This window comes from Buteo buteo, chromosome 21, assembly GCF_964188355.1.
Source record: "Buteo buteo chromosome 21, bButBut1.hap1.1, whole genome shotgun sequence".
Lineage (NCBI taxonomy): Eukaryota > Metazoa > Chordata > Aves > Accipitriformes > Accipitridae > Buteo > Buteo buteo.
This window is the reverse complement of record NC_134191.1, coordinates 21,240,687-21,266,806: the sequence shown is the minus strand read 5'-3', so window position 1 is coordinate 21,266,806 and position 26,120 is coordinate 21,240,687. Positions and strand designations below refer to the sequence as shown.

General features: G+C 41.9%; 1 protein-coding gene across 1 annotated transcript; it reads right to left on the bottom strand.

Moving 5' to 3' along the window:
• SHISA5 (shisa family member 5) lies at positions 1 to 24,209 on the bottom strand. The gene is made up of 6 exons (XM_075052586.1): positions 24,063 to 24,209; positions 20,720 to 20,888; positions 20,275 to 20,349; positions 6,461 to 6,576; positions 5,159 to 5,377; positions 1 to 3,228 (listed from the first exon to the last, which is right to left on the bottom strand). Exons 1-6 carry the CDS (start codon positions 24,124 to 24,126, stop codon positions 3,149 to 3,151), a joined length of 723 nt encoding a protein of 240 aa, XP_074908687.1. The 5' UTR covers positions 24,127 to 24,209; the 3' UTR covers positions 1 to 3,148.
• Between the last annotated feature and the right edge of the window lie 1,911 nt (positions 24,210 to 26,120).

Below are 26,120 nucleotides of genomic sequence, written 5' to 3'. Positions count from 1 at the left end.
TAGAATATACTTCAAACACTGCATTTATTACAAAGGTGCATAGAGTTTATGCTATTTCTTTTGAATACTTACATTTAAACTAACTTAACAACCAACATACAAAGCTAGGTTACAGTATGTAGTAAAATCAACGATTATCTAGTAAATTCAGTACAACAGAATATTCTACTGTATTTAATTTCACAAAACATTTCTGAAACAAAGGCACTTACAGAATTAAAAAAAAAATTAACATATACTCTTTCAACATTTAAAATTTTAATTCCATTCCCCCTCCCCTACAGCACTGTGGATAACTGGTTTGACATGAAGGCAACAGCTACTTGGACTGACACATCAGCAGTGCTTAAACTAAAAGCTCATGGACCAACTTCTCCATCTTTTCTATAACTATCCCATTCTCTTTAACTATACAAAACCAAGTTTCAATGGGTTGCATGGCAACAAGTAAATAAAATTTGGTCCTACATCTTATTGTTAATGATGATTAATACAGCAACAATAAGAAAAGATCTGATTCAGTGCTCCTATTATGAAGTGGACCATTTTCTCTTCTTTCAATGAGTTTTGTAACTGAAGTAGTAATACTACTACTAAAGTAGTTCCTTGTAGACTAATGATTCATCTCTTCACTTGTATATAGTTATCATGAGCATACATTCACTGAAGGAAGGGTGTAAATTTTCAAGGTCCTTAACCCTATCCCTCATCTCCTTCCACTGCTCCACATACAGTGGTGTTCAGGGCAATTTATTTGGTCTGTACATCATTTACACCAAAACTTCAGATTTGGGGACCTCTGTTATTGATGCCATTTTACTTTCCCATCTTTTCCTTAGGGATGATGCCAGATAACTGAGCCAACTTCTCATGAAATTGCAGATTTTCCTTCCATAACCAAAACATAACCCTACTAACACTGCCACAAACTGTACGCTTTGTCACACCAGATGGAGGAAAGGAAGAGCAGTACAGAGTAACAACCTCATGAAGCCCAACACTAGAACACTGTACCTGTGCTCTGAGAGCCGTGCTCACTGACTGCATCTCCCTGGCCAGACTCCATCCAGGCAGCTGGCTAACAAAGGTGCTGGAATAGTCTCTGCCCTCCTTCTATAAGAACAAACACACAGGATTAGGATCTAGAGCAAAAGAATTATTTCTGCAGTTACTCTGTGCCCTCCCACACGTAAAAATTCTAGATTTCTAGGGAAACATTTAATCCTCTATGCAGGAGGCACTGTCCATTTTTGGACATAACTCCTAAGAGTGTAATGAAGCATTGCCCAATCTCTCAGGTTACAAGGCAGGAAAGAGGAGGAACACACAGATACAGGGCATGCATGCTCTGTAGTGCCTCATGGCACCATTTCATGCCATTAACTTAAACACTTTTAGAGAGGTGTAACAGAGGGGCCTAAGTTGTCATGAATCCCAGTGCTAAAAACTGTCTACAAGTTTCTTCTGAAATGCCCTGAAGACTGTATTGAAAAAAATAGGAATAACCCAGAAATAGACTAAAAAAATCAGGAAGAGAAATAAGGCTGTCTTTGACAGCAGCAGTTTCCATCCATCATATGAGGTAAAACAATGCCACCATCAATGTTTTTTCAAACAGTAATATACCCCAAATTAGAAACACAGGACAAATGGCTTAATGGCCTCTCTAAAAAAGTACAATCAGTGTATGAGATATGTCAAAATTATTTCCCTACTTATGTCACAGTGATACATACAACAGACTAGATAGCTCAGGAATAACAAATTGTATTTCAATGTTAGAAAAGAGAATTGTAGAGGACACTAAAAAAAATCATTATTCCTTTGATCAATACAAGGTGTATAGAGTGAAAAGCCTTGCAAACACGAGTAACAGTCACAAGGATGTCTCAAGACATTTCATGACTGCAAGCACTACCATCTTAAAAATACATTACCTCGCTGTGACCAAATCCTACCACTCTTACTTTCCCTGACTTCTCGTTCTTGGCTCAGCTTTATGGGAATGTTGAAGACAAAAGGGAGGCTGAATCTCTACTGTGTGTTGGGCTGGGATTTCTTAACCCCCCCTGCATATTATTTTCAAGTGTAGACTGAGTTTATAAAGATCTATTATTTCTAGGTTCCTGCCATCTACAGTTTCCACCAGAGACAAGACAGCAACAAACCCTAAGCATTTAAAAACCCCAATCTATTTCTGACATCCCATCTCTCCTGTAAAATAAATTCCTTCCCTACAATGAGGCAGGACTGAACACTGGCAGGTACTTCTGCTTAACATATAATTAAGGTGGTAATTTTTCTTCCAAACTCATCAGCAACATATGACTTAAGTAAGCTTGTCCAATAATACTTGGACAACAAATATTTGTCCAATAATTTTTATGAAGAATTCTCAGGTTTTCAGCTTTTGACCTATTTGTTCTACTAAGTGGCAGAGAATTTGGTTTTGTTGTTAATTTCTAGCTATAAATTAAAATGGCCTGAGAAAACACCCAATGAAGGCACAGTTTTTAAGCCTTAAAATTGGGAAAGAAAACAAGGAAATTATCAACTCATGCTATTTAGCACAGAAAAATGCAACTAGTTCAAAGACAATTAAACGTGGTTTGCTACCCTTACTGAAGGCAAATGTGTTTCAGAAAAGGAAAATTCCCTTTTGAATGGTAAATGAAATGTATCACATTGTAGCTTACCTAACAATAGTAGCTTCAAAACAGGCAGAACATACATAACATATATCAGGTAGTTTCTCAGAGATTAAGTTTTTATGTTTTCACTGTGCAAAAGATTGCTACAGCTTTGGGTGTTTGATAATGCTCATATTAGGCCATTCCTTTCAAAATTATTGCACAGCAAACGTTATTGTGGTTCTTATTTCTGAAGTACTCCTTCATGCTTTTCTCATTGTACATAGAACAAAATCTCAGTTTGTATTTGCTTGAGGTATAAATTAACAACTTCTGCAAGAAAAATACTCCTTCCTCGTACTCTAAGCATTTAAAAAAAAAGATAGTGAATTAACTTTCACTTTACTTAGACAAAAGATTGCTGTCTTCCAGAAAAAATATACTACAGTTATACGGTGTAAACGGCACAAATTATACTTTAAAAAGTTTTGTATGCAGAAGCATAGTAGAAGATCTTTTCAATAGGTGGGCTTCTGAGGATCCACATAAGCAGGGTTGTAAGGGGGCTGGCTGATTGGGTAAGGTGCTCCAGCACCAGCTGCAAAAGCAAAACACAAGAAAAAACAAATTTGTAAAATTTACATTCTGAATTCTGCATCTATAATGGCAACTTCTGTTTTGAGCACACAGTTAGAGGTTCGACTTATCTAGTATCTTAACTGGACTTGAGAACAGTTTGTGCTAAGTCATAAAGCATCCGCATTTCAAAATAAGATCACAAAAACCTTTGTTCTTGTACACTTAAGCATCAAAAAAACCAAACCCACATGTGTATTATGGCAGCCACAAGCACAAGGTTATCCTTCAGGGGAGAACATAGTCTAAAGAAAAGGAACAGATCAGGTCTAAAAAAACAGCCAGTGGAAGTCAGAGATGCACAAACAACAGGATATACCTGATAGCACGCCAAGAAGTGAAAATAAACTACTGGGCAAAAGAAAAAGGACTAGAGAAAGCATCTTAGGATTCCTTCAGGGAAAATGCTTTCCTGGTAAGTGTCACAGAATTAATTAAAATTAAAATAAAAGGGAAAAAAGTATCCCAACACTACCAAGCACACTAAAGATTTTGACTTATATACTAGATGTATATCATTTGGAAGGTATCCTTATTTTCTAGTATTCTGAGACAAGCTGCTCTCAAGTGGCACCTTCATTTTCATGTCTGTCAAATAGCACAAGTTAGTTCAAATAACGCAACACCTGATTAGATCCCTGGAACATATAAGTGTGGTTATCTTTTGCTGATCTTGTAAAGTGAGTGGGTTTGGCTCCTGTATGACAGAGCAGGTATTCTCTCCCTTGCATGTGACCTAATTAAGAGACTGCCCCTTGGTTAATAGACAAGAGAAATAAAGAAAAGAGCTCTCATTTTGAGGCATTCTCAGCTGGCAACATGGAAAGTGCCTTGAGATTTTTCCAGAAAAAAAAATATTTTAAGAACTAACAAACCAGCAGCAGTTTGAGAAACGAGAGAGCAGGAGAAGCAAAACGACTACTTTATTGGCTCCCTCACATGATAAAGATGAAGCCAAAGCACTTTGGGGTAATCCCATAAACCCCACAGCTTCTTCAGAGTTTACAACAGAAAAATAAAGTCAACAGGCCTGCCAAATCAGTGTTTTCTACATGCAGGGCTGGTTTGCATATTGTTATGTGCAACTTCTAACTGGTTTACAAATGCTTCAGACCATGAACAGACATTTTGTATTTGAGTTGTCATGAAAAAGTTACTTTCTGTGGGCATTATCTACTATTCAGGACTATACTTTGCTTGTTATTTAGAAGTATGAACAGTGTGGTTTGTAAGAGGGCTTGAAAATCCTTGGACAGGTAACAGCCTAGTTTTGGCCTCTCTGAACAGCCAGGAGCCAATTGTTCAGAGAACAGCTATTACCAGCAGAAGTGAGAATTAGTAATAGCAACAACAAAGCTGCATGAAAACAATGCTGTGAAAGAAGGAAAGCAGAAGAAAAAACATTCTGGTAATGCTAGTCATCAGCAAACTTGTTTGAAATCTATCAGACACTCGGTATTCTATAAACATAGCGATGAACTACTAGAAAATGCCATCTGTGTACACATTGAAACATCTAGCAAATACTAGATTAGAAAGGGTATGTGGAAACACCCAACTACTATACATATGTTAATTGGACTTTGATTTTAATACAAAATTTCAACTGAATTAGTAAAACATTCTACTGGATCCACTGACAGTCCCACATATCATCAAACTTTGCCAACCGAGCTCCAGCCACATCTCCTCTTGCAATGCAATAGAAATGGTGATAGGGAAATTTCAGCAAGGGTGAATTACAGCATCCACCATAACTTGACTTTTACATAATTTGTTTACATTTACATAGTCATAGAAAATAATAAATGTAAATAATACAAGATCAGCTCCAAAGCAACTGTCTCTTTAGCTATTTAAGAGATGAAAAAAAACACTCAGCGCTGCCTTACCTGCCACCGTTTCATGATAAGCTGGGGGTCCTGACGGCTGCATGGGGTAAGGGGGAGGATACTGTGCAGGGTATGGTGCTACTGGCATTCCTGGTTGTGGCTGGATAGCCACAGGCTGATATCCTTGATATGGGGCTACTGGGTAGTTGGGTGGCACTCCCTGTTGTTGGGGATAGGGAGCGTGAACCACTGTAGTGGAAGTAGTGGTGGCCACAACAGCTACGAGCAAGCAAAAGGAACATGGTTAGTGCTGGGGGCTCTAAAAGATCACCTGGGACAACCAACAACAGTAATGTAAAAAAACATTCTTCAAGATCAATTAATTTCTCACTTCAAAATCTGGGTAATTTCATTTTCAAAGTTCCATGAAAGATTTAGAATGTATGCCTCTAAATATCCTTCCATTGATCTTGGTGGTAATGAGAGCCTTCACATACTGGGATAGCAGCCAACTTATCTCCTTATTTCTCAACCACAAAGAACAAAGAATTTTTCTCCTGGACTCTTCAAAAACCAGGAACTCAACCCTGCAGCCAAGTTATTTATCATTTGGTATGAGACTGGAAAAACTGCTCATTTTTAAATGTTACCTGCTTTTAAGGATTAAGGTGATAAAGATCTCCTTTATTAGGTAAGGAGCTTCCCTACCATGATTGCCCAAATGAGTTTCCTTTTGTATGTCACCTACACACTAATACATCCATGTGTTAGTACGTTTTTCTCTAAGTAACAGTCAGAAAGACACATTAAGTCATCAATTTTTGTAGGAGCTGATGTTGGATCATTGGTTTATATCTCTTACTGGAATAAGGGAGTATTAACTCTTTCTAGTAAATTGCAATAATTTGTTTTTGAGATCTCCTTCCTCTTTATGGTACAATTGCAGACTTTGCTCAAGATTGTACTGTTGCAGTCCTGGGCCTTTGTGTATTTTTCAGGTACATTTTTAAGAGACTGGGAAAATTATTAAATTTCATCCTATCCCCTGCTTACCTAAACAACAAAAAAACCCACAACAAAACACACCCCACACCCCCCCGCCAAAATCCCCACACTGGGGGGGGGGGGGATGAGGGGAGAGAACGTCTACATGCTTAGAAAATATTCCAAAATATCTCTGCAACTTCACATTGTGAAGCAGCTGAAATGTTATTTTTAATGTTTAGGTATTGCAACTTCTGTAGCAGAAAGGTAAGGCAAGATTATTTTCACCTTTTATAGGAACATAATTTTCCGGGGTGGGGGTGGGGGGGGAGTCTTGTTCAAAGACATAAAAAAGAGAATAAATATACAGGTACTTACGCCGTGGTCTTCGACATGCTTTATACAAACAGCAACATGAACAGGTGAGGCACAGAATAATAGTAACTATAATCACCGCACAAACAGTAACTCCAATGGCAATAAGGGTTCCAAAACTGCAAAAAAGGTAGGGCCAGAAGCGGTAAGTGTCTTTCACACAAACTTGTTATACTTTAACCTAACCTTCTAACACATTGCTCTTCCTCCAATTTGTTACTCTTACTACTTCATGCATTCGAATAACAAACAACTGCCAAATGCAGCGCTACATGAGAAGGCGGCTGCTAAACCAGTGGAGGGTGACCAACTGCTATCAAGGAGCGCGGTCCCCTGTACATGGAAAGGGCCCAACATGAGTCTTTGGTCCCTACCATTTCAGTGTGACTGCGATTCTTGTTATTTTAGTGCAACTACGTGTCCCTTTATGTATTCCAAAAGGTTACAGCGCTAAGGTTTCAAAATCACTAGTTTGGTGATTTAATTTTCCAAACATGACATGACTGCTCTGAACACGCAGGGAGGCACGCCTGAAAGGAAGCGCGCCAGACTTTGGGGTGATGGCGAGTTCTTTGTACACTTGTAAGACCTCCCAGGCCCAGTCAGGACAACCTCGGTACTGAGCAGACCCCTCCATGCTGCAGATTCTTGGCAGGTTCCCTGGCATTTGTAAATAGTTGTTTTAGAAGCCACATTTCACATGGGTTGGAAGATTAGAAATTCTGCCACCTTAACTGCAACAGCAAGTATGTTATGCTACATTATGGGAGGCAGAAACACTGCCTAAACCACCAAAACCTAGTGTGGAAAGACCAAAGACTACACCATCTTTAACCTCTGTGATGAGCACCAAATGACAGAAGCAGGCATAAAGCTTCCGGAGATGACTGTTTATAAGTTCTGCTTACCACACAGGGAAGAAAAAGTAACACTGTAAAGCATTAAATGCCCAGTGACAGTTCCCTTTTAAGTGTTAATTCACATGATCTGTTTCCTACTGTCTACTGTAATCAATAAAGCCTTTCTTCCATAGAAGCCAAAGTTTCCATTATTTCTTAAAAAAAATGCACCATGCATCAGTTTTGGGAACAATTGCAGGAAATTAGTTTTCATGAACAAGCTCTAAAATAACGAGCGGAGAGCTGGTTTTACATCCATCCTGTTTTTGCTGCTTTGTAGAGATTTTGGCTACAGAACTCCATTTTTTTTTCCTGCTCAGTTTCCTGTTAAACAGCTTTAAACAAAATGACACATCTCCAGAACCTCCAGCGATTTTTGCTTGGCTATCAAACAGCCATCAAATGTAAAAACTGTTTTTGAGTATCACTGACACCACACGGTTAAATCACTGACACACACACAAAAAAAATAAAATGCAAAGCACTCCATCCCTAGTCCAAATTTGGAAGACCTCACCTTAGTCTTCTAGAGCAACTTAACCCTCAGTAAGCTGGACACTGAACAGAGACACTGACAAATAAAACGGGTTCAATTTAAAATACATTTTTTCCCCGTAAGAGAGGTTCCATCAATTTCACTCTGTTTCTGCAACAGCTAGAAGAAAAAGCTTGGGTCAAATCTCTTTCAGGAATCTGAGCAACGATTTTATCTAACTGTAACTGCATCCAACTTGTGCACTGATTTTGTTAAGTACTAAATATGACACTATGGATTTACTCCTCAAATACTAAACCTAACACTGTGGATTGGCCATGGTCACTGCACCCAAGATTTACATGTAGAACAGGAAGAAGGAACTGCTGCAGCCTCCTGAAGTCACAGAAGCCACGTCAGAAACACTGCCGGGAAAGCAAATAGATGATTGCAACACAGCTGCAAAATGTAAAGATGCATGCATGCTTTGTCACGTTTATTTGCAGCTTTACAGAATGTTTTTCATATGCTGACTTGCACATGCAAATACATTCCTAACCATGCCACTTTTAAGTGCTCTCCCCATCCTCACAAGCATTAGTTTCACTTCAGCACAGTAAGTTCACAGCCAGCTCATCTCCATCCAAAAATCCCATCTTTTTCAAGCCTGGTATAAAAAGGAAGATACAAATGCAATTTCAAAGGAGGCAGGGAGATAATCATGAACAAAGAGACCGCACATTCTGAAACACAGGCTGCCTCCTGTCCAACAGCAAACATACAGCAAGTTAGTTTGAAAACACAAACTGAATACTTGTTTATGAGGAAATTGATTAGATTTAAGAGTGACCTGGGAAATTTAGATTAATTATACAGGGTCCTTACTAGATACTCATTATATAAATTCATATACACAGTGGAGAAGAAAAAGAGGATTGTGCACAATGAATTCATATATTAAACTTAAGCATCTCGATTGCAACGTTCACAAGAAACAGCATGAAAGCCTGTGACAAACTATGGACACCTCTAGAAACTGCATGACAACATATGTTGACAACAACTACAATTACTGCTACTTGTGGAGTGCCAACAGCATTTACCTTGTTCTTGTTCCTACTTCTGTTAACAACCCTGAGAAAGCTCTCTCGCTAGGGAAAATAACATTTCTATTACACACAATTATTACCAAGCAACAATAGCAGAGACAACAAATGAAAAGAGTCTTCTAGGTTCTTCCTTGGGCTTCTTCCCAATACAGAAGTAAAAAACTTTTTGCTAGTGAACTATGCCAGGAAAAGGAATTTTTGTATCAAGGAAAGAGATTAGGCCTGACAAAGACAACTAGAATTCTTTACTTGTACAGACAATGAACCACTTTCAACTTTAGCAAAGGCTGGGCAAAATCAAACAAACCTAAGAAATGGAGAAAACAGACAAAGTGGAGAAATGTCTACTCATAAATAAACTAGCACAGCAGGAAACTGGCAGAGACCCCCTATCTTTCACAACCGTATTCAGTTCTGATATGACAAGAGAGAAAACAGCACAAGCCCATCTGCAGCCACCAAGAGATAAAAACAGTGGTCAGTCTGAAGCATAGGTTCCATTCACTTATTGTAATACAGTTTTCTGCTCACTGAAACACATATCTCATTGCCTATTTACTATCTCTAATAAGGAAAGGGACAAAAGCAAACCTCAGGGGAAAAACCCCACCATATCCTTATTTTCACCAAGTTGTTATAGAGACACCCTGTGCATTTTCATCATTTGTCTGTGTCTTTGCTAAAATTACACGACCGCTGCATGACAACATTTTGCATACATCTTTTAAAGAGCTAAATGGAAACACATATTTGAAGTACAGACATGTCACATGTATACACTTTAGAGTGCGGTTCTGTTTGTGTGTGTAAACACTGTGATTCAGTTCTACCCACTGAAATACTGTGAGATTACTACAGACCAAAATTACAAGCCTTCAGAAACAGCCCAGTGAGTGAAACAACAAACAGGAGTTAGTTCTTCCCATATTTTTCTAAGGAGTGTTCACAACTGGATTACTGTAGGCGTTTTTTTATCACCTACTTTATAGCAGAACCATAATTTTCCTGCCAGTGCTTGGGCTCATGCAGACTTATGTCTTGAAACAGCAGAAAGTAGCGTGACGCAGAAAACAAAACAGTATGTGCTATCACCTTGCAACTTGCTGTATCAACACTCTCAACAGCGGAGCTCTTCAAAAGTTGTTTTTTTTTTTCCTCTAACAATTTCTATTGATAATCAAAACTAGCAATACTCTTTTGGAATGTTTGAATTGTCAGGCACTACCTTACTGTAATAAAGTCTGTCCTTTTACTGCCCAAGGGGTATTACCCTGAGCACTTCTTCCTGAACATTCAGTAATATGCCACTAGTAGAACTACTGAAAAAAGCGCAGGAAGGCTACCAGTAATAGAAGATGTTACTCAAGTGAGGCCAGAATGGTGCTCAGCATACTTAGTGAACTGTCTAAGTTTGAGGAGACAAGATATTCCAGATACTGTGTAAAGACTCTCTTGCAGTATACTAACTTCAGAAAGCCTATACTCCTTTCTTAAACAAAACTATTGCTTCATTTAATTGCCTTTACTTGATGAATCTGCCTAAAAGGACTCTGAAAATATTTGGAAAAAAATATACTCACACCAAATGATAATTTAATTACCAGCATTATACATAAATGAAAAAGAATAGACATAAGGGATTGTAGCTTAAAAAGTTCTTCCACTGAATGGTTAACCAAGAAAAAAAAAAAATCAAACAAAAACCAAACCAAAAAACACACTTTACCCCCTGCATTCTGCAAACAAACATCAGAGTGCAGAAGTCAGGGTGGCCACAGCACCAGAAGAGAACACTCTGCTGGCATCACAGTTTGAACACAGGTTTCCAAACTCCCACATTATATATACCATAGTCTCTAAATAAAGCACACAGTTATAAACAGCTTGAGCTCATTCACTGCCATTTCCTGCTTCTTTCTCTTCACATAAAAGCTAACTTTTGCCAATAATTTAATAGAAAACAAAATTGAGAACAAAACCAAACCTAACAGCAGTTTTACTGCAGCAATGATAAATTGCAACTTCTCATAAAATCCATGGGAAAGTAAATATGAAGAGACAACTCCCTGTCCTTTCCTACCACCACGTCTCTCCTTCCTTGCCCTGCTCCACTTCTACTCCTATTCCCTCACCTTTGAAAAGCCCTAAATTGCATATGTAATGAGCATACCTCACAGACTCACCTTACTTTTAAAGTTTTCTATTTATTCAAAACAGGTACCAGTTCACATAAAGGAAGTTATGTGATTAGTGCCTGTTTTACCCCTTTTGGTACTGAATGAGAGGCAATGGACATATTAAAATGGGAGAATCAAACCCAGGATCTAAACAGTACTACTTGTAGAAGTTAATTCTCAAGACAGTTGTTGTTCATATCAGAGATCTTAATCTTAAACACTGTCAGGTGGAAAAAAATGTAAAACACTTTGAGTGTATTTAAGGCTTTTGAAAGTATCTAAGTTTCAACTCCAGTAACGTATTTGTAAACCCCCTTAATAGTTTGAATCACTTAAGTTGGTGACATTTTGCAAGCCCTGCTGTAAAGAAAGTTTTTGCACATCTATGCATTCATGACAATGGGACATACTGCAACTTTTGTCTTTAAAAAAGAAAAAAATACCCAAATGAACAATGAGACCACCTAGCTCTGAAAAATTAGTTTAAGCAGCCTATTTATTTTGGAAGTCTTAATCTATTGCAAGATTTGTTCCATGCTACAAGAAAGATGTTGGCAGAGTCCTTTTCAAAAGCATGGCTGCTTTTAAAAACAAACATTTACAAATACTGAGTTATGACTGTAACACAGGGTGGTCTGGAAAGACTTCAGAAGATAATTTAGGCCATTCCTAAAAGTCTAAAAAATTGAGTATACCCATATAATTCTTCACTGCTCCAGAAAAGGATACAGTTCCCAGAAATGTGTCAGAATGGTAAACGTCCAGACTTGTCCTGACTCAGGCATAGGGCATGACCAAACAAGTCCCCAGACTGAGATGCTTTCCTAAGTCCAACATTTTAGTCCCAGCCATACAATGCCACCACATACTGCCTCTAAAGCTCAGCAGGAAAATAAAGGATAAACTTTTTTGTTAAGAAAAAGTAGTATGACTTCCCAAGAGTCTTTCAGGGGGATTAAGTTTTTATAACTTTACAAACAACACACTTCCTCAGTTTAGTATTTTAGCATGAAGACTCAAAACGTAAGAACCACTTTGCTAGAGACTCAAAAAACCTATTTACTATTACGCAGAAAGCAAACTCTTGTGAGGTTAATACTTACAGGAAAACATTAGCATGACTTTAACACTTGATAGACCGACCAGCATATTTTAGCACAGATAGGTTTTGGGCCACAGGAGCTTCAGCCCATGTGGATAATCAAATATACACCATAGAGTTAAGCCTCATAGACCAGGTGCATTCACACTAATTGCTAGTGCCAGCCATGGCCTGCTCCAGCCATCTTACCAAGGGGCCACCTGCCCAAAATGAGATCTCTACATGATCAAGAAGTGCCTAAGAAACAAGGGCAACAGTGATTCCTGTGGTGGGCAAAAGGCAGCTTAAGACTCGGACTGAACAGCATGGTTTCAAAATTATGAAATCTTGATAGTTTCATAAGGCTGGCAAGTTTGAGTAACTGCTAAGTCATTTTATAAGCTACGCAATGGGAGTGAAGCGTGGACTGGAACTGTGATGTCTGCGTTGGTCTTTCAAATGTTAACTCAGGTTAACACTTGAGAGTGTCCCTCCTAGGGTCCTGCCCACGCACAGTTCCTTAATGCGAAGAAAAGGGTTTCATCTAATTTTGGCTAGCCCATCAGTGCGGTACCAGCTCAAGTCATCGCTAATTGTAAACTGCTAAACTGCTCTAGCATGCACACAGATTAACTGCCACTGAAACCCCCTAAAACTTACCACAATTTTCCATAGTTCTTTCTGGGTACCCCCAAAAAGAACACAAGTTTGCAGCAGGAGCCCCCCAAAACAGACCCCTGCCTGCTTAACCTGCAGTCTAAATAACTCTGAGCTACACCCCCCATAGTCAGCAGCTGAGCACAGCCCAGCGACTCTTAGCATCAGCCAAGCCAGCTCTGGCACGAGAGCCAATACTAAACCAACAACAATAATGCCATGGTAAGCCAAGAAGCCCCACAACTGCAAAAGCGTTACAGAAAAAGAGAATGCAAGAGTCCTTTGAGAAAAAGTTTGCTAAATAAGTATTGAATGGGTCCTTTTTATATTTGTTCAAATAGGAAGCTGATGTGGGTTAAAGCCCAAAATAATAAACTCTAATTTCATACGCAAAGACCTACTGGAAGTAAAGCTAATTACTGCTTTTTTTAAAGACACTGACCTCTCAATTTTTTCAAGTAACATGTAACAGGTTTAGCACAAGTTCTTAAACAGGCTATATGAGAAAGTGGCAGGGAGGCAACTTCCCGGAGTTTGTGGTTTTACTCAGACATCCGACACCCGGATGCAACAGGTTATTATGGAAAATGTATACAAGCATCTCTTCCTGGTCTGTAAACAGTTCACTTGTACTAAATATGTCTATTTACATAAATCCCTTTGTAATGCATACTAAAAATACCATTTTCCAGAGAAGTTTCCCAGGAAATCTACTATTGTACACTTTGTAGACAGTTTAGAATAATTGCTATAAGTAACTGATATATTGAAAATATGCAATCAGAGGGACTAAAGACTTTCATCAACAGTGCAAGAATTAACACTGCAGCTTCATGCAGGTCACAAGACCATTTCAGACAAGTCCAGTGGAACCTCAGCATAAAAACTGTCCTTAAACACGATATAAAGCATTTGCTTCTACAGATGATAAATAAATTTAAAATGCTCCTTTAGTTGCAAAAAGAGCAGACAGGCACAGATATTTAAGGCAAACAAAGTGAGTCAGTTCCCCTCCTACTGTTGGGATCCCAGTTCAACAATACAGGATGTTACCCCCCACCATAATTAAAATTTGGGACCAATGTGAAGGCAATAGGAGGGATTTTTCTGAAATGGTTAACTGAATAAATAGAACAAGTTTAACTGAAAAAAAATTAAGTACTGCAGAAAGTTTTCCCCATGTAAACAACAACTGCAATAGTATGAATTTGCTACTGCCAATACCATACTAACTCTAGAAAGCAGATTTAAGCAACTAGTTAGAAACTAACTTGGCTAAAGGCCTAAAGTTTTAAATAAAATTAAAAAAAAATAAAATTAAAGTTTTTTTTTTCTGGCAAATTGCAACAGAGTGTATGACTTGCCAAACACACTGAAACTGCAATCAAAGGAAGTTCAGACTAGGTTACACCAACCTGCTTTGCTTTGCCTATAACCCAGCTCTTAGATGAAACACACCTTTTTCTTTACCCACCATTACTCATGTCATCATAAATATAAAAGTTAGAAACACTGTGTTCAGGCAGGAGCAAAACTTAAATTAGGTAAATTAATTATCCTATACTACTATGAACTGACATGCTGCCTCACCCTCTCTTCAGAAGTATTACTCATCCAGCACGATGAGGATCCTCAATGAAAATCTAACACTGCACAAATAAGAACAGACTTCTGCAGCAAAGGTCATATCTGGCCGACCACTGCTTCTCCTTTTAAATTGTATTTATCATTAACAGGACGTTCATAAAAAAAAGTCACAAAAGTGACTTTGATGACTGGTTCCTTCCTCAACCTAAAAAAATAGAGGTTTTTAAGTTTACCTCTCAGTGAAATTGAAAACCAGAAATCATGCTAGTAAACAGCAAGGAATATCACATTAAAAATGAATGATATAAAATGTTTTTAATGAAAATAGACTTTATCAAAAGACCAATCTTTGCACAATTGCTAATTTCCTGAAATTAAACTAATTTGTTCATTTTACAGAAGACCCTACAACTGCAGTTTTAAAAGGCTAGGCAATTTAAGGACATTCTCCTCCTCCCACAACACATCTACAACACAATCTATCACAAATACATCTCGCTATACCTCAGGCCATGGCTATTTTACAAAAGTATATGAAATGGCAGAGTTGGAGCTAGCTTTGGAACCCACATGCTCAAACTTCCACAAATTCTTCTAAATAACAATCATTATCTTTTATTTCAGCCATATTTTCAAGGAAAGATTCTCTATTTCTTGGGCTACAGGACCCTTCTCTGAGGGTTACCCTGCCTGCAGCTGCTTTGACAAGCTCTCTCCAGAGGCAATCTGTATGTTAAAAATTTACAGGTTTCAGAGTTACACTGTGGGGAGCTACAGCAAAGCCCACAGAGTTAGAAGAGGGAACACTCTATCCTAGTAAGTATATACAGTCAATGATGTACACATCCACAGAAAAATTAACTCCTGAACATAATTCAAGTGATTAATCTTACTGTGTCTTTGCATGTTTAGGCCAGGTTGTCTTGGTTTTTGCCACGAAACAGCCTTCTGTAGTTAGAAGAGCACACTAACCCAACCATTCACATCTGCCTCTTGAGCCAGGACATCCTTCCATCTTGGTTTCAGAGTAAATGAACCTGCACGAGCATTAAGCCCACTGCCTCAATCAGGCAGCTGAGAAATCATTAATGGCAACTCACAACTGCTTTGTCAGCTTTAAGTAACTCCTTTACTGAGACTACAGTGAACACAAAACCAAATGCTCTATAATGCAAGTTACAATTACAAATTGTGCAAGCTTGTATTTACTTTTCAGGCTAGTAAAAAGCATAGAACAATTTTTTAAAAAGCTTCAGATCCAAATCTCAGTTGTTTCTAGACAAGAAGCTTACATTCCTTGGTAAGATTAGCAGGTGTCTGAATGCAACCCTCACAGAACAGGCTCTGTATGCAGTTTAACTCATTTATTACAGAAAATGTTAAGGACTGGTATGGAAAAGAAATCCTCTGCTCATTAAATAGAGACTGCTTACATTTCTAGAAGTTCTTTTCCAATTAATAATTTTCATAATTTATTTCCCTATCATTGGCAACCTATTACAGATGATGGAGCATCCAAATACACAGTCAAGTGCAAACTGAAGTCCCTGATAGTGATAGGGGAGGAGGAGGAAAAATGGGGTATAGTTCAATATCACACCATTTTTTACCTTGTCTGTGGAGAAAACATATGCTTTAAAACACTTAAATTGAGAGACAGCAAATTAAGATATTCACATCTTCCACAGCTAGAAATCTACTGGTTTTGCCAACTTATGCACATAGCAGGCTATAGCAGATGCTGCATTTCAAAGGCAGGCAGAATGACAAGGATTTTCTCCATTTCACACAAGGAGAACGAAGTCACAAGACAACACATTGATCAGCCCATGACAAAACCCAAATGAGCGCATCTCCAGTCTAAAAAGGCTGTTGTGTCTCTGGCAGCTGAGGCTTCCCAGAAGACTGCCATTCTGCATCCCTTTTCTCATCACGTAAGGATGAACCTTTTCTCAAGCATTACTGTATCTGTTACACAATCTGCTGTAACTTCAAGGCAAAAATTAATTCAGAAACAGAGTCCAATTAACTGTGTACAATACAATTTGAAGTCTTGTTTCTGTTTAGAAAGACTGGTATCAGCTGCCCCAACTACATTATTTTGTTCTGTAACTCTGATACAGATGTTCTGAACTGCTCCACCTCCTTAAACACTCAAATACTTCACAATTAGTTGAACTGTGGATGTGAGTCATCTAATTTCCTTTTCCAGTAAGGGTCACTATTGGAAAATTGGCATACCGAGGCTAAATAACCATGTTACCAATGCAAATTATGACAACTGCTGTTAAGTGAATCAGTGCTCTGCTTTTTGCAGTTTCTTAGAGCAATACTACTACATACTGCAGAATGAAAGGGGAAGAACAACTAAATTAACCTTACTACTCATAATCCATCTTTGAAACCAGAGCAAAGCAGAGGAAATTTCAGTAATCTGATTAAAAGGGGGGAAAAAAGTGAAACACCTTTCAGTAGTAAATCCTTGTCCACAATGCATTCACTAGCAGCAAAAATTATAGAAATTGCATATGGTCATCTTGCATGCAAGGAAAAATGGTGGCAAATTTAACAAGTTCAGTGGTAAGAAACCTATGCCTACACTCTGACCTAAAAGTTCTGAATGATCTTTAAGTATTGATCAAAAATTGAAAAACCCTTAACCTGAGTTAATGGTGACTTTTATACTTTTCCTAAAATGTTTACATTTGCTTCCAAATGCAGTGTTCTGGGAAGCAAAATGCTGTCAAGTACTTGAAAGTACATTATTAAGACACTCCAAAGGAATGTAATTTATTGTCTTTAAAATGTCCAAAAGAAGATTATAGGATATGAACTGCTTGTACAGTGAACTACACTTAATAGGGTTGGTCAAAGTGCCTTGAACCCCTGCCTCAATAGCACCTGATACTCAGTATTAAATACTGAAAGATATTAACATTAAAGGATACTAATAAAAAGCAGCCTACTAAAAACTGGTGATTTGCTTGCACTTCTGCAGAAGACCTCAAAATAAACACAGCAAAAAAAGCAAAAGCACAAGCAAATTAAAAACTCCTCAGCTAGACAAGACAAGGAGGAACATACATACCACCTGACCGAATCCTTTCCTAATGTCCTACAGAATTTGAGCGTAATTGTGGCAGATTTTACAAGCAGGGAGAAGAGACACCCCAGCTCACTCAGCCTAGTGGCAAGTCCACATGCAGTTTGTGACAAGTCCTCAGAGAGGTGAAATTCTCTTAAAAAAGCCAGGATTTATGAGCAATGTGCCCGAGTGGTAACTTGATCTAGGAATATGCCCAATGCAAGAATGAGGAACTAAATGCTTTCTGACCCTTTCAATGCCAGGAAACCATCACCTCCTCCTTTTGAAAGGCAGTGTTAAAGGCAGTATTTGCAACTCATGAGAAAGAACAGAGCACTAAAGGAAGTTGCCCTTTGTTGCCTTTCCTCACCTTATAGACTGTTCAAAGACTATGCTCATCTTGCTGGGAGATACAAAGAAATATCTCAACTGACATCAGCCCTCCTCTCCACACAGTAAAGTATTAAATAAACATAGTCATCAAGAAACAATGTAAAACTTGTACTTTAAAAGAAATTGGCATGGAGCGAGAGGGTGGAGTGCACCTTGCAGGCAGAAAGTAGGGTCAGCTCTTCCAGAAGAGATACAGCTTACTGCTTGGTTTAAAAAAAAAAAACCAAAACAAACACAAAAACCAAACCACAAAAAAACCCCACACACACCACACAAAAACCTGGGCAAAGTCTGTAATGAAACAGAAGCCTACTTGGTGTCCCACTGACTGCAATCGCAGAAAGTCCTACTCACTTTCATTCCCGATGTTGAAACACCCTAAATCAGACATCCAAAGTCATTAGTCACTTTGGAAAGTTCTGGGATGTGGTTTTCCTCTGGAGTCACATCCGGGCGGCTTTTCAAGGGTGGTATTTCTGTGAATAATTACCATCTTTCTATTAAAATTGCCTAACCAGAAAATAAGTTTGATGTTAAGTCTAGGCCTTTGCACAACACATTAATTTTTCAAAGCTGTAATGTAACTGGAAGGAAAAAGAGCGAAGAAGCTTGACACAGAGTCACTAATGACCCATTTTCACAAGGTGAGACATCAGTGAGTCTCTTTTTAGACATTCCATAGCTAAAACCAAAGATAATTAAAGCCACTTAGCTGCTACTTCCTAAATGTTTTCTGTCGTTTACAAACGCACCTTTGTGGACTGTGGGCCTTGGTTACAATTCCTTTAGCAATTGTGCAGGTTTTTTGGTTTGTTTTGTTTGTTTTTTAAAATACTGCATTCTTTCGTTTTCTGTGCTTTTTAGTAACTGTGCTTGTTGGCATAGAAAACACACATCTATTACATTCTGTAACCTTCATTACTCCAGCAGATTCAACACCTCCGCAGCCCCAAAGACGTGGAAGTTTTTTTTTTCTACCTTTCCCCTAAAAACGCATCAAGAGCGAACACTGATTGCAACCTGAGGCTCACGCCTGCTGTACCTGAACCATTTGCAGGTACGTTAAGACAGGTCCACCAGCCTAGCAGACACGAAGGGGCACCCCTCCTCCAAAACAGCTGTCACATCAGCCCCTTCCTCGGGGAAGACTACCGGGTCCAGGGAGACCAAGGATCCAAGACATCCACCCACCCTCCCCGCCCCGACGCCCTGCCGTATGCCAGGGGCAGCGCTACCACTAGGTGCCTCCAGCGAGGCTTCCTTCCTACAGGATGCGGAAAGGTATCTCCCCCGCCGATACGACGTGGGGTGCTGCACTCGGCTGTGTCAGAGAACCAGCACGGCCCCCGAGCACCCCCCCGCACCACGCCGTTCCCAGGAGGCGGGGGCGATGCCGCTGACGCGGCCCCGCTCGCTAAAGGCTACCGACTCTCCGGCGGGGAAGGCGCCGGCCGGGAGGCACGCTCCTGCCCTGGCTGGCCGGCCTCGCCGCAGCGGCACGGCGAGCCCTCCCCGCAGGCGTCCGACCCCCCCGTCCCGGTCCCGGTCCCGGTCCCGGTCCCGGTCCCGGTCCCTTACCCCATGCTCGCCGCCGCTCGCCCCGCGCCCGCCGCCCGGCTCCGCCGCCCGGCTCCGCCCACCCGCTGGCGTCACGCCGCTCGCCCCGCCCTTAAAGGCCGCCGCAGCCACGGCCGCCGGCTGCCGCGCGCCTTCCGCTGGGCGCCCGCCCCCGCCCAGAGTCCGCGTTCCCCCTTTTCTGTGACACCACCCCCCCCCGGAGGAATTAATTATTCAAACTTCTGCAGGTATATGGAATATTCATAGCTCAGAATTAACCCCTGTCCTCTCTTTGTCGTCTTCCACGCTGTGAAAAACAGAAGCGTTGTACAGCAGGACTCTTGTAATCACCAATTTAATGCATGGCCTTAATTTATTTCCCCTGAGACTGAAATAGTTTTTATCAGTATTTCTTGTTCTGAGCGAAAAAGATGCTAAAAAGCAAGGAAATACCTCAAACAAAAGCAGCTTCTCTTATGGACTTCATCTGCCAGTATCAAAGGGTATAGAGCAAGTGCACTGATGCTTTAGAGGACAACCTCCCTTAGTGAGTTCCTTAGTGAGAACACAGACTATTACGTACAGCGATCGTTACGGTCTAAACAGCACGATCTAACCTCCCCTGCGTGTCTCTGCTTCTTCAGATATTCCAACGTGTACATGGAGTTTGAGTGCTCCGCGTTCTTAACACACAAATAAGTATTTCTATTTTCATATTCTACTGGCATGTATTGATTACACAATGAAGAACTTCTAAATAAATACCATTTTAAAAGCTGAGACTTTGCATGGCTTACCTGGAGCCAGAAGAAATGTAATCATCAGGGTCCGAAAAAACATGCATGTAATTTATGTTGCTTGAGTCAGAGGTCCTGTAGTAAGAGAATTCATCTCAAAAATGGAATTTACGACTTATTCAAGTACCTGGCTAACTTCCAAATGCTTATGAAAGGTACTGTAAGCTACAAAGAGAAAGAGATTAATTTTGTCATCCTCAAAGAACAACTGAATAGGGTAAAAGTATCTGAAAATGCGCAAGAAAACACACACCAGTTCACGCATCAATTTGTCACCTCATCGCTCCCATTTTACAGGTATGTTACATACATTAACATAGATACCCGATAGAGCCAGATACAGAGCTGGAAGGTCCCTTTGTAAGTTTCTAACCATTAAACTGTGTATTTTTGTCATTTGATGATAGAATGATAACCTGCTGTACGCATTCAGTTTGCCTCATACCTTTCATCAAGCAGATTACACTGAAATTGTTGTTCTTCATCAAATTTTAAGAACGTGTTAGAGCAACAGTATCGATGCATGCAATCTCCACAGCAGAAGTTGGGACAGGATTCTGCAGGTTGTGCCTTGCCATGATGATCAATATATGCCTGACAATCCTCACCCAAAACTGAAAAAAGTTAAAATCCAATGGTTAGTAACTAAAGAAATAATCATATAAAGTCTCTTTCTCATACTGACCAGCTCACCTAGGTCAATGTTTAAATATGTTCCAAGCATTTTGGTTAGGTCTTACAAATCAATTATTTCCAAATACTTACTCCTCACACACAAAGTATCCTGTCTTTGTCAGGTAGCTCTTCTCAACTGTTCACACATATGTGAAGGACGAAACTGCATGCAAATATACTTACGAGACACTCTGTCTGGCGATACTCTCTTCACTACATCTGCTAGTAGCTACTAAATTAAAGACTCAAAGAGCAATGTGACTAGCCAGATATGTTAAAAATCCCACACAAGCCCCAAGATCAGCTAGAAGAAAATGTTAAATCTTCCTAGATATTTGACTTGATGCAAAAGATGTAACACTACCACATTCACTGTAGATTTCGATTTCCATGTGACTTGGTTCTTTCTACCTGTTGCTTTGCTTACTTCATGGAAAATCCTAATCCTGCTAATCCCTGGCATAAAACAGAGGTTCCTAGGACTAAAAATCAGTCAAGTGGCATCTTCCCACTGCAAGCATCAACCGGTGTGGCTACAATGGAAAGGAAATGGAGATGTTAATGTACTGGGATGGATCTCTTAGGGGACATCCCATGCTTTTTCAGCATTGCATTGGGCTGATACATTCCTTAACATACCGGCTGTTTTCTCTCTCTTTGCCATCTCAGGCCTGAAAAACTGCAACGTAAGAACGACACATTAAAAGCTTCCAACTGTCACATAAAAATACTTCTCAAAGCTTAAGCAAAAAGCATTTCCATAGAAGAATCTTTAGCAAGAGTATCATTACAGTTTTCAGCGATAAATGCTGCAGTCAGCTGGTTTCTATTCCTCATTTTCCTTCCTATCACATATCCCATGAACAAGACACACCCTGACATGTTGCTCCTAACCACGCTCCATCCGAGAAGCTCAAATTACTTCAGGTGTAGGTGTTCAGAAAAAGCAAACAAAAAGAGGCAAAGACAACAAATCATGGTCCTTCAGAAAAAAAGTAAGGGGTATTTCCCGGACTATTTAAACTGATTTTGCCATTTGAAAAATCAGTCTTGACTCTCTGGCACTAAGACATACCTGAATATTTCAGCTACATTTAAAAAAAAAAAAAAAAAGTTCTAAGGGGTTAAATGTGGAGGTTCATTAAACACAAGCAAAGAGGAACTTCTCCTGTACCAACACCACAGTACTTCTACTAATGTGTTTATGCATGCTTATGCCTGGTTCACCAAATTTTCCCTCTGCAGACATGTAATGTCACCTGACAACCCTCTCCTTCCTGTATCACCAATAAGGAACTGATAGATAGCTAAACCGAATCCAAAATACCTTGTGAAATTACAAACAAAACAAGGCAACCAACAAAATTACTCCATCTCACAATTGTGCTACTGCAGCACAATAAAGTAACAATGGAAACCAAAGGTCTAGGCCAGTTCTCAGGTGGCTGAGCTAAGCCAATAAGCACCAAGCACACCAGAAGAGAAGAATCTGGCTCCTCTACTTTGTTCCTCTCTTCTTCCATCTGCTATGGCACCCACGAGACTCTTCCTCAACTGATTCAATTCCCCAGCTGATCAGCAGATCAACTAGGGGCTTGTGGGACCTTTTCCCCGGTTGGTTTTCTGCTGAGTTAATAATTTGAATCACCTCAGAAGAGGTCCAGTGTACACCCAACCCAGCACAAGACAAGAGCTAAGCCTGAGGGAGGCAGAAATGACCTCCTGGTTCAGTATGCCTGCTGCTGAGGGGTTCACCCTATCCTGCAAAACAGCAGCCTGATGATTTCACACAATCAGTACTGTAAAAACCGTTTTAACAAACTGATCAAGTTCCACCTCAAGAGCAGAGCTGCTAAACTATTCCCACTGAAAGTCCCCAACCATTTCAGTAAGAAAACTTCCAACCCCATACATTCAAGGCCACAGCTTGCATACAGTTACTGCTGTAGCACCATCGTTGTGAGCCAGCTAAAAGAACCCTTTTTCTGGTGCTTGCTCTTCAACGTACTTACAGATAAAACTCTGATCATTTCAGCCATGCTTTAGCTCAGCCCTCAAAGTGTGATCCTTTACTACTCTGACCAAGTTAAATGTCCTCTTGCATATCCACTTAAGATCACGTTCACCTTTCCTGCATATCTGTGCATAATTTGATCCATCAGATGCCACTGATCCATACAATATCAAGAGTGCGTCTCCTTTTCTGAGACTTCACCTGATAAGTCCTATGATCACATCTGCTTTTTCCCATTACCTGACAAAGTTGGGGAAGACCACACGCTCCATCGTTTAACTGCAATAACAGGATAGTTACAGACAGGGCTGATAAAAAAACCCCGTTATCAGCATTAGCATCCGATAGCTGTGTATGAACTCCAGTATCAAATGAGTTTCTATAAGCAGTGCTGTTATGCAGCATCATCACTTAACATCTAAGTATTTATATTATCTTGCCCTAAAAGTCTAAAATTTACTGTGTTAGGGGTGAAAAGGTGAAAGTTTTCAATGGGATGCGTCAAGAGTGACCGGCAGCCACTTCGTGGCACGTCACTTCTCCCCCAATAGTCTTACCTTAGCTTTACCAGTAGACAGTCCACCCAGTCACTACTGGGGCACTAACTGCTGCTGACAACGCACACCAGTATCAACCCCACCCCACCTCACTTTCAGCACCACTTTTCTCTCAGTGAGCCTCCCGCCGGGGCTCGGGCCGACGCTGGGGCCGGGACGCGTCGTTTTGGGGGAGGCCGCGCCGACGCTGGGGCCGGGGCGCGTCTTTTTGGGGGAGGCCGCTGGGGCCCCAGCGGCCTCCCCCAAAACGACGCGTCCCGGCCCCAGCGTCGGCCCGGGCGCGGGATGATCCACCGCCGCTTGGGCAGCCGAGCTGAGGGGGTCTCTGCTCGAAGCCGGGGGCTCCCCCACGCCGGGAGCTTCGGCAGGGCCTCCCCGGGGGGGGAGGCGGCCCCGGCCGCGGAGGAAGCCGGCAAGAGCCCGCGAAGCCGCCTCAGAAAGAGACGAAGGAACCCGCCCGCCGTCCTGGAGGGCCGGGTCTCCCCCGCCCGCAGCGCCCGGCACCCCCCCTACCCCCCCTCAGCCGCCGACCCCGCGCTCACCGGCCGCCGGCAGCAGGCAGAGGAGGCCGAAGCCGAGGCCGAGGGCGCCCCGCCACGTCGCCATGAGCACCGCCGCTTCTCCCCGGGGCGGGCCGGGGCAGGCCGATCCGCCGGGACTCCGGCACCCCCGGGGCGCCGCCACGCGTCCGCGGGAGGAGCGGCCGGAGGGGAGGGTCGGGGCGGCGCCGCCTCAGGCGCGGGCAACGGCTGTGGCGGCCGGTGGCTCTTCCCGGTGAGGCGGCGCTGCTGCGGGGTGTCGCCCTGGGTACAGTGGGGCTGAGCAGTGGGCTGCTGAGTTAGGGCCCACCATGAGGCCCGAGGCCTGGCCTCCCGTGTACCTGTGCCATGTCCTCGCCTGGCTCTCTGTTAGCAGGTTGGCTCCTCGGCTGGAACACCCGCACGCTGTTTAAACATTACCAAAGGCCATTCCCGTTCCCCAGCTCCGGGTCCTGTTCTCCAACGTGATTGCTGCTGCACCAACTGAAGGCTTCCTTCTTGCAGAACAAGCCAAGAAATCCTTTTTAAGAGAGACTGCAAACACCTGGTCAGGAACGCGCTCCTCAGAGCTCAGGAGAGCCAGAGCAGTACCTGTTACTCAGGGCTTGAGTCCCGTCAGACGCCCTTTAGAGCAAAAAACCCACACGTGCTCTACGGCAAGGTAACAGGGGGCCTGGGAAATGTCAGTCATCCAAAAGGACTTCCCTCCCGTTGGAGACCAGCAAGTACCTTTCTAGTGCAGGAAGGAGAAGAGATGTGGTTGCAGAGTGACGGCTGATCAGCTCCGCGGAAGTTGGCGCAGAGCTGGAAGGCTGAATCAAAGAATAACGGTGACCAAAGCGCAAAGAGAATCCCCTGGGCTGGCTGTACAGATGTGAACCACCCTCTGCTCTTCAGGCAAACTAGAGGTGGTCTTACGGTGTGTGCATTGAGCGCCTTCCTGACAGGCCTTGATGCAGCATGCGAGTTGCTTCATTACAGTAGGGAGCAGCTGTCCTCTCTGAGGAAGGCAGGGGAAGCTGGGAGACCCGATGGGCTTTCCTGCCAACAAAGAGGAAGGAAAGGAGGTACAGAGGGTCCAAAAGAGAACTCGGTGGCAGCGCTTTGTCCTTCTGCTCTTGCCTGCTGTGACTGGGAAGACGTGAGCTCCGGTCGCCTGTCGTATGGGCTGTTGCATCATACGGCTGACGGGGAGCTGGGGACGTCCAGCTGGCAGGGCCAGACCTTGACGAGGTCTGCACGGCAGAAACATGCAACGAGGGAAAAACTGATGTGATTCCTGGGTTTAATCTGGCAGCCTTGTGTTCTTATACTGTTGGGCTGACCTAATAATATGAAGGTAGCTTTGAACACCTGGAACTTCTTTTTCGTGTCCTATTTTCCAGGCATCCCTTAATCTACGGTCTTCCTCCTAGGGAGGGTGAGTCGGGCCCGGTGTTAGTCAGCAGAATTTGCTGCTGGGGGCTCGCAGTTAGCGAGGTTTAGGAATACCTCTGTGGTGCCGCTTTGGGGAGTTTCTCCCTGGAAATCGAGGCAAGAGAGCCCTTTCCCAAGGTGCAGAAGAAACCGCGTAGACTTGTGTGTACCTTCTAGATCATGCAAGTAAAGCGAGATGCCAGCCAGAGATCGGGAGTGTGTTCACATTTCTCCCCGATAAGTCAAATGCCCTATTTTTCATGGGTTTCTCACAGGAATAAGAATCGTGAGCGGGCACAGAAGGGTTTCTGTACTGGGCCTGGCTGGGATACAGGTAATTGTTTTGTCATCGCACCCTGCACGGTGCTGTTTTCAACGCTGACAGCACACCGATGTTTAGCTACTGCTGAGCAGTGCTTATGCAGAACCAAGGTCTTCTCTGTTTCTCTGCTGCCCCAGCGAGCTGGCTGGGAGGGGACACAGCAGAGACAGCTGCCCCCAGCTGACCGAAGGGGTACCACGGTCCGTACCACGTAGCGTCATGCTCAGCAAGAAAACCGCGACTGGGGGAGTCTTTCCAAGGCAGCCACTGCACCAAGATGGCTGGGCATCTGCCTGCTGGTGAGAGGTGGTCGGTGGTTGCTG

What these genes read in the sequence shown, in the direction of transcription:
- SHISA5 (XM_075052586.1), bottom strand. Translation starts at nt 24,126, where the DNA reads ATGGCGACGTGGCGGGGCGCCCTCGGCCTCGGCTTCGGCCTCCTCTGC. An exon ending in TGTAATCTGCTTGATGAAAG is followed by an intron (nt 20,350 to 20,719) that starts GTATGAGGCAAA and finishes CTCTTACTACAG; the next exon opens with GACCTCTGACTCAAGCAACA. An exon ending in TACATTTCTTCTGGCTCCAG is followed by an intron (nt 6,577 to 20,274) that starts GTAAGCCATGCA and finishes CCTTTTTTGCAG; the next exon opens with TTTTGGAACCCTTATTGCCA.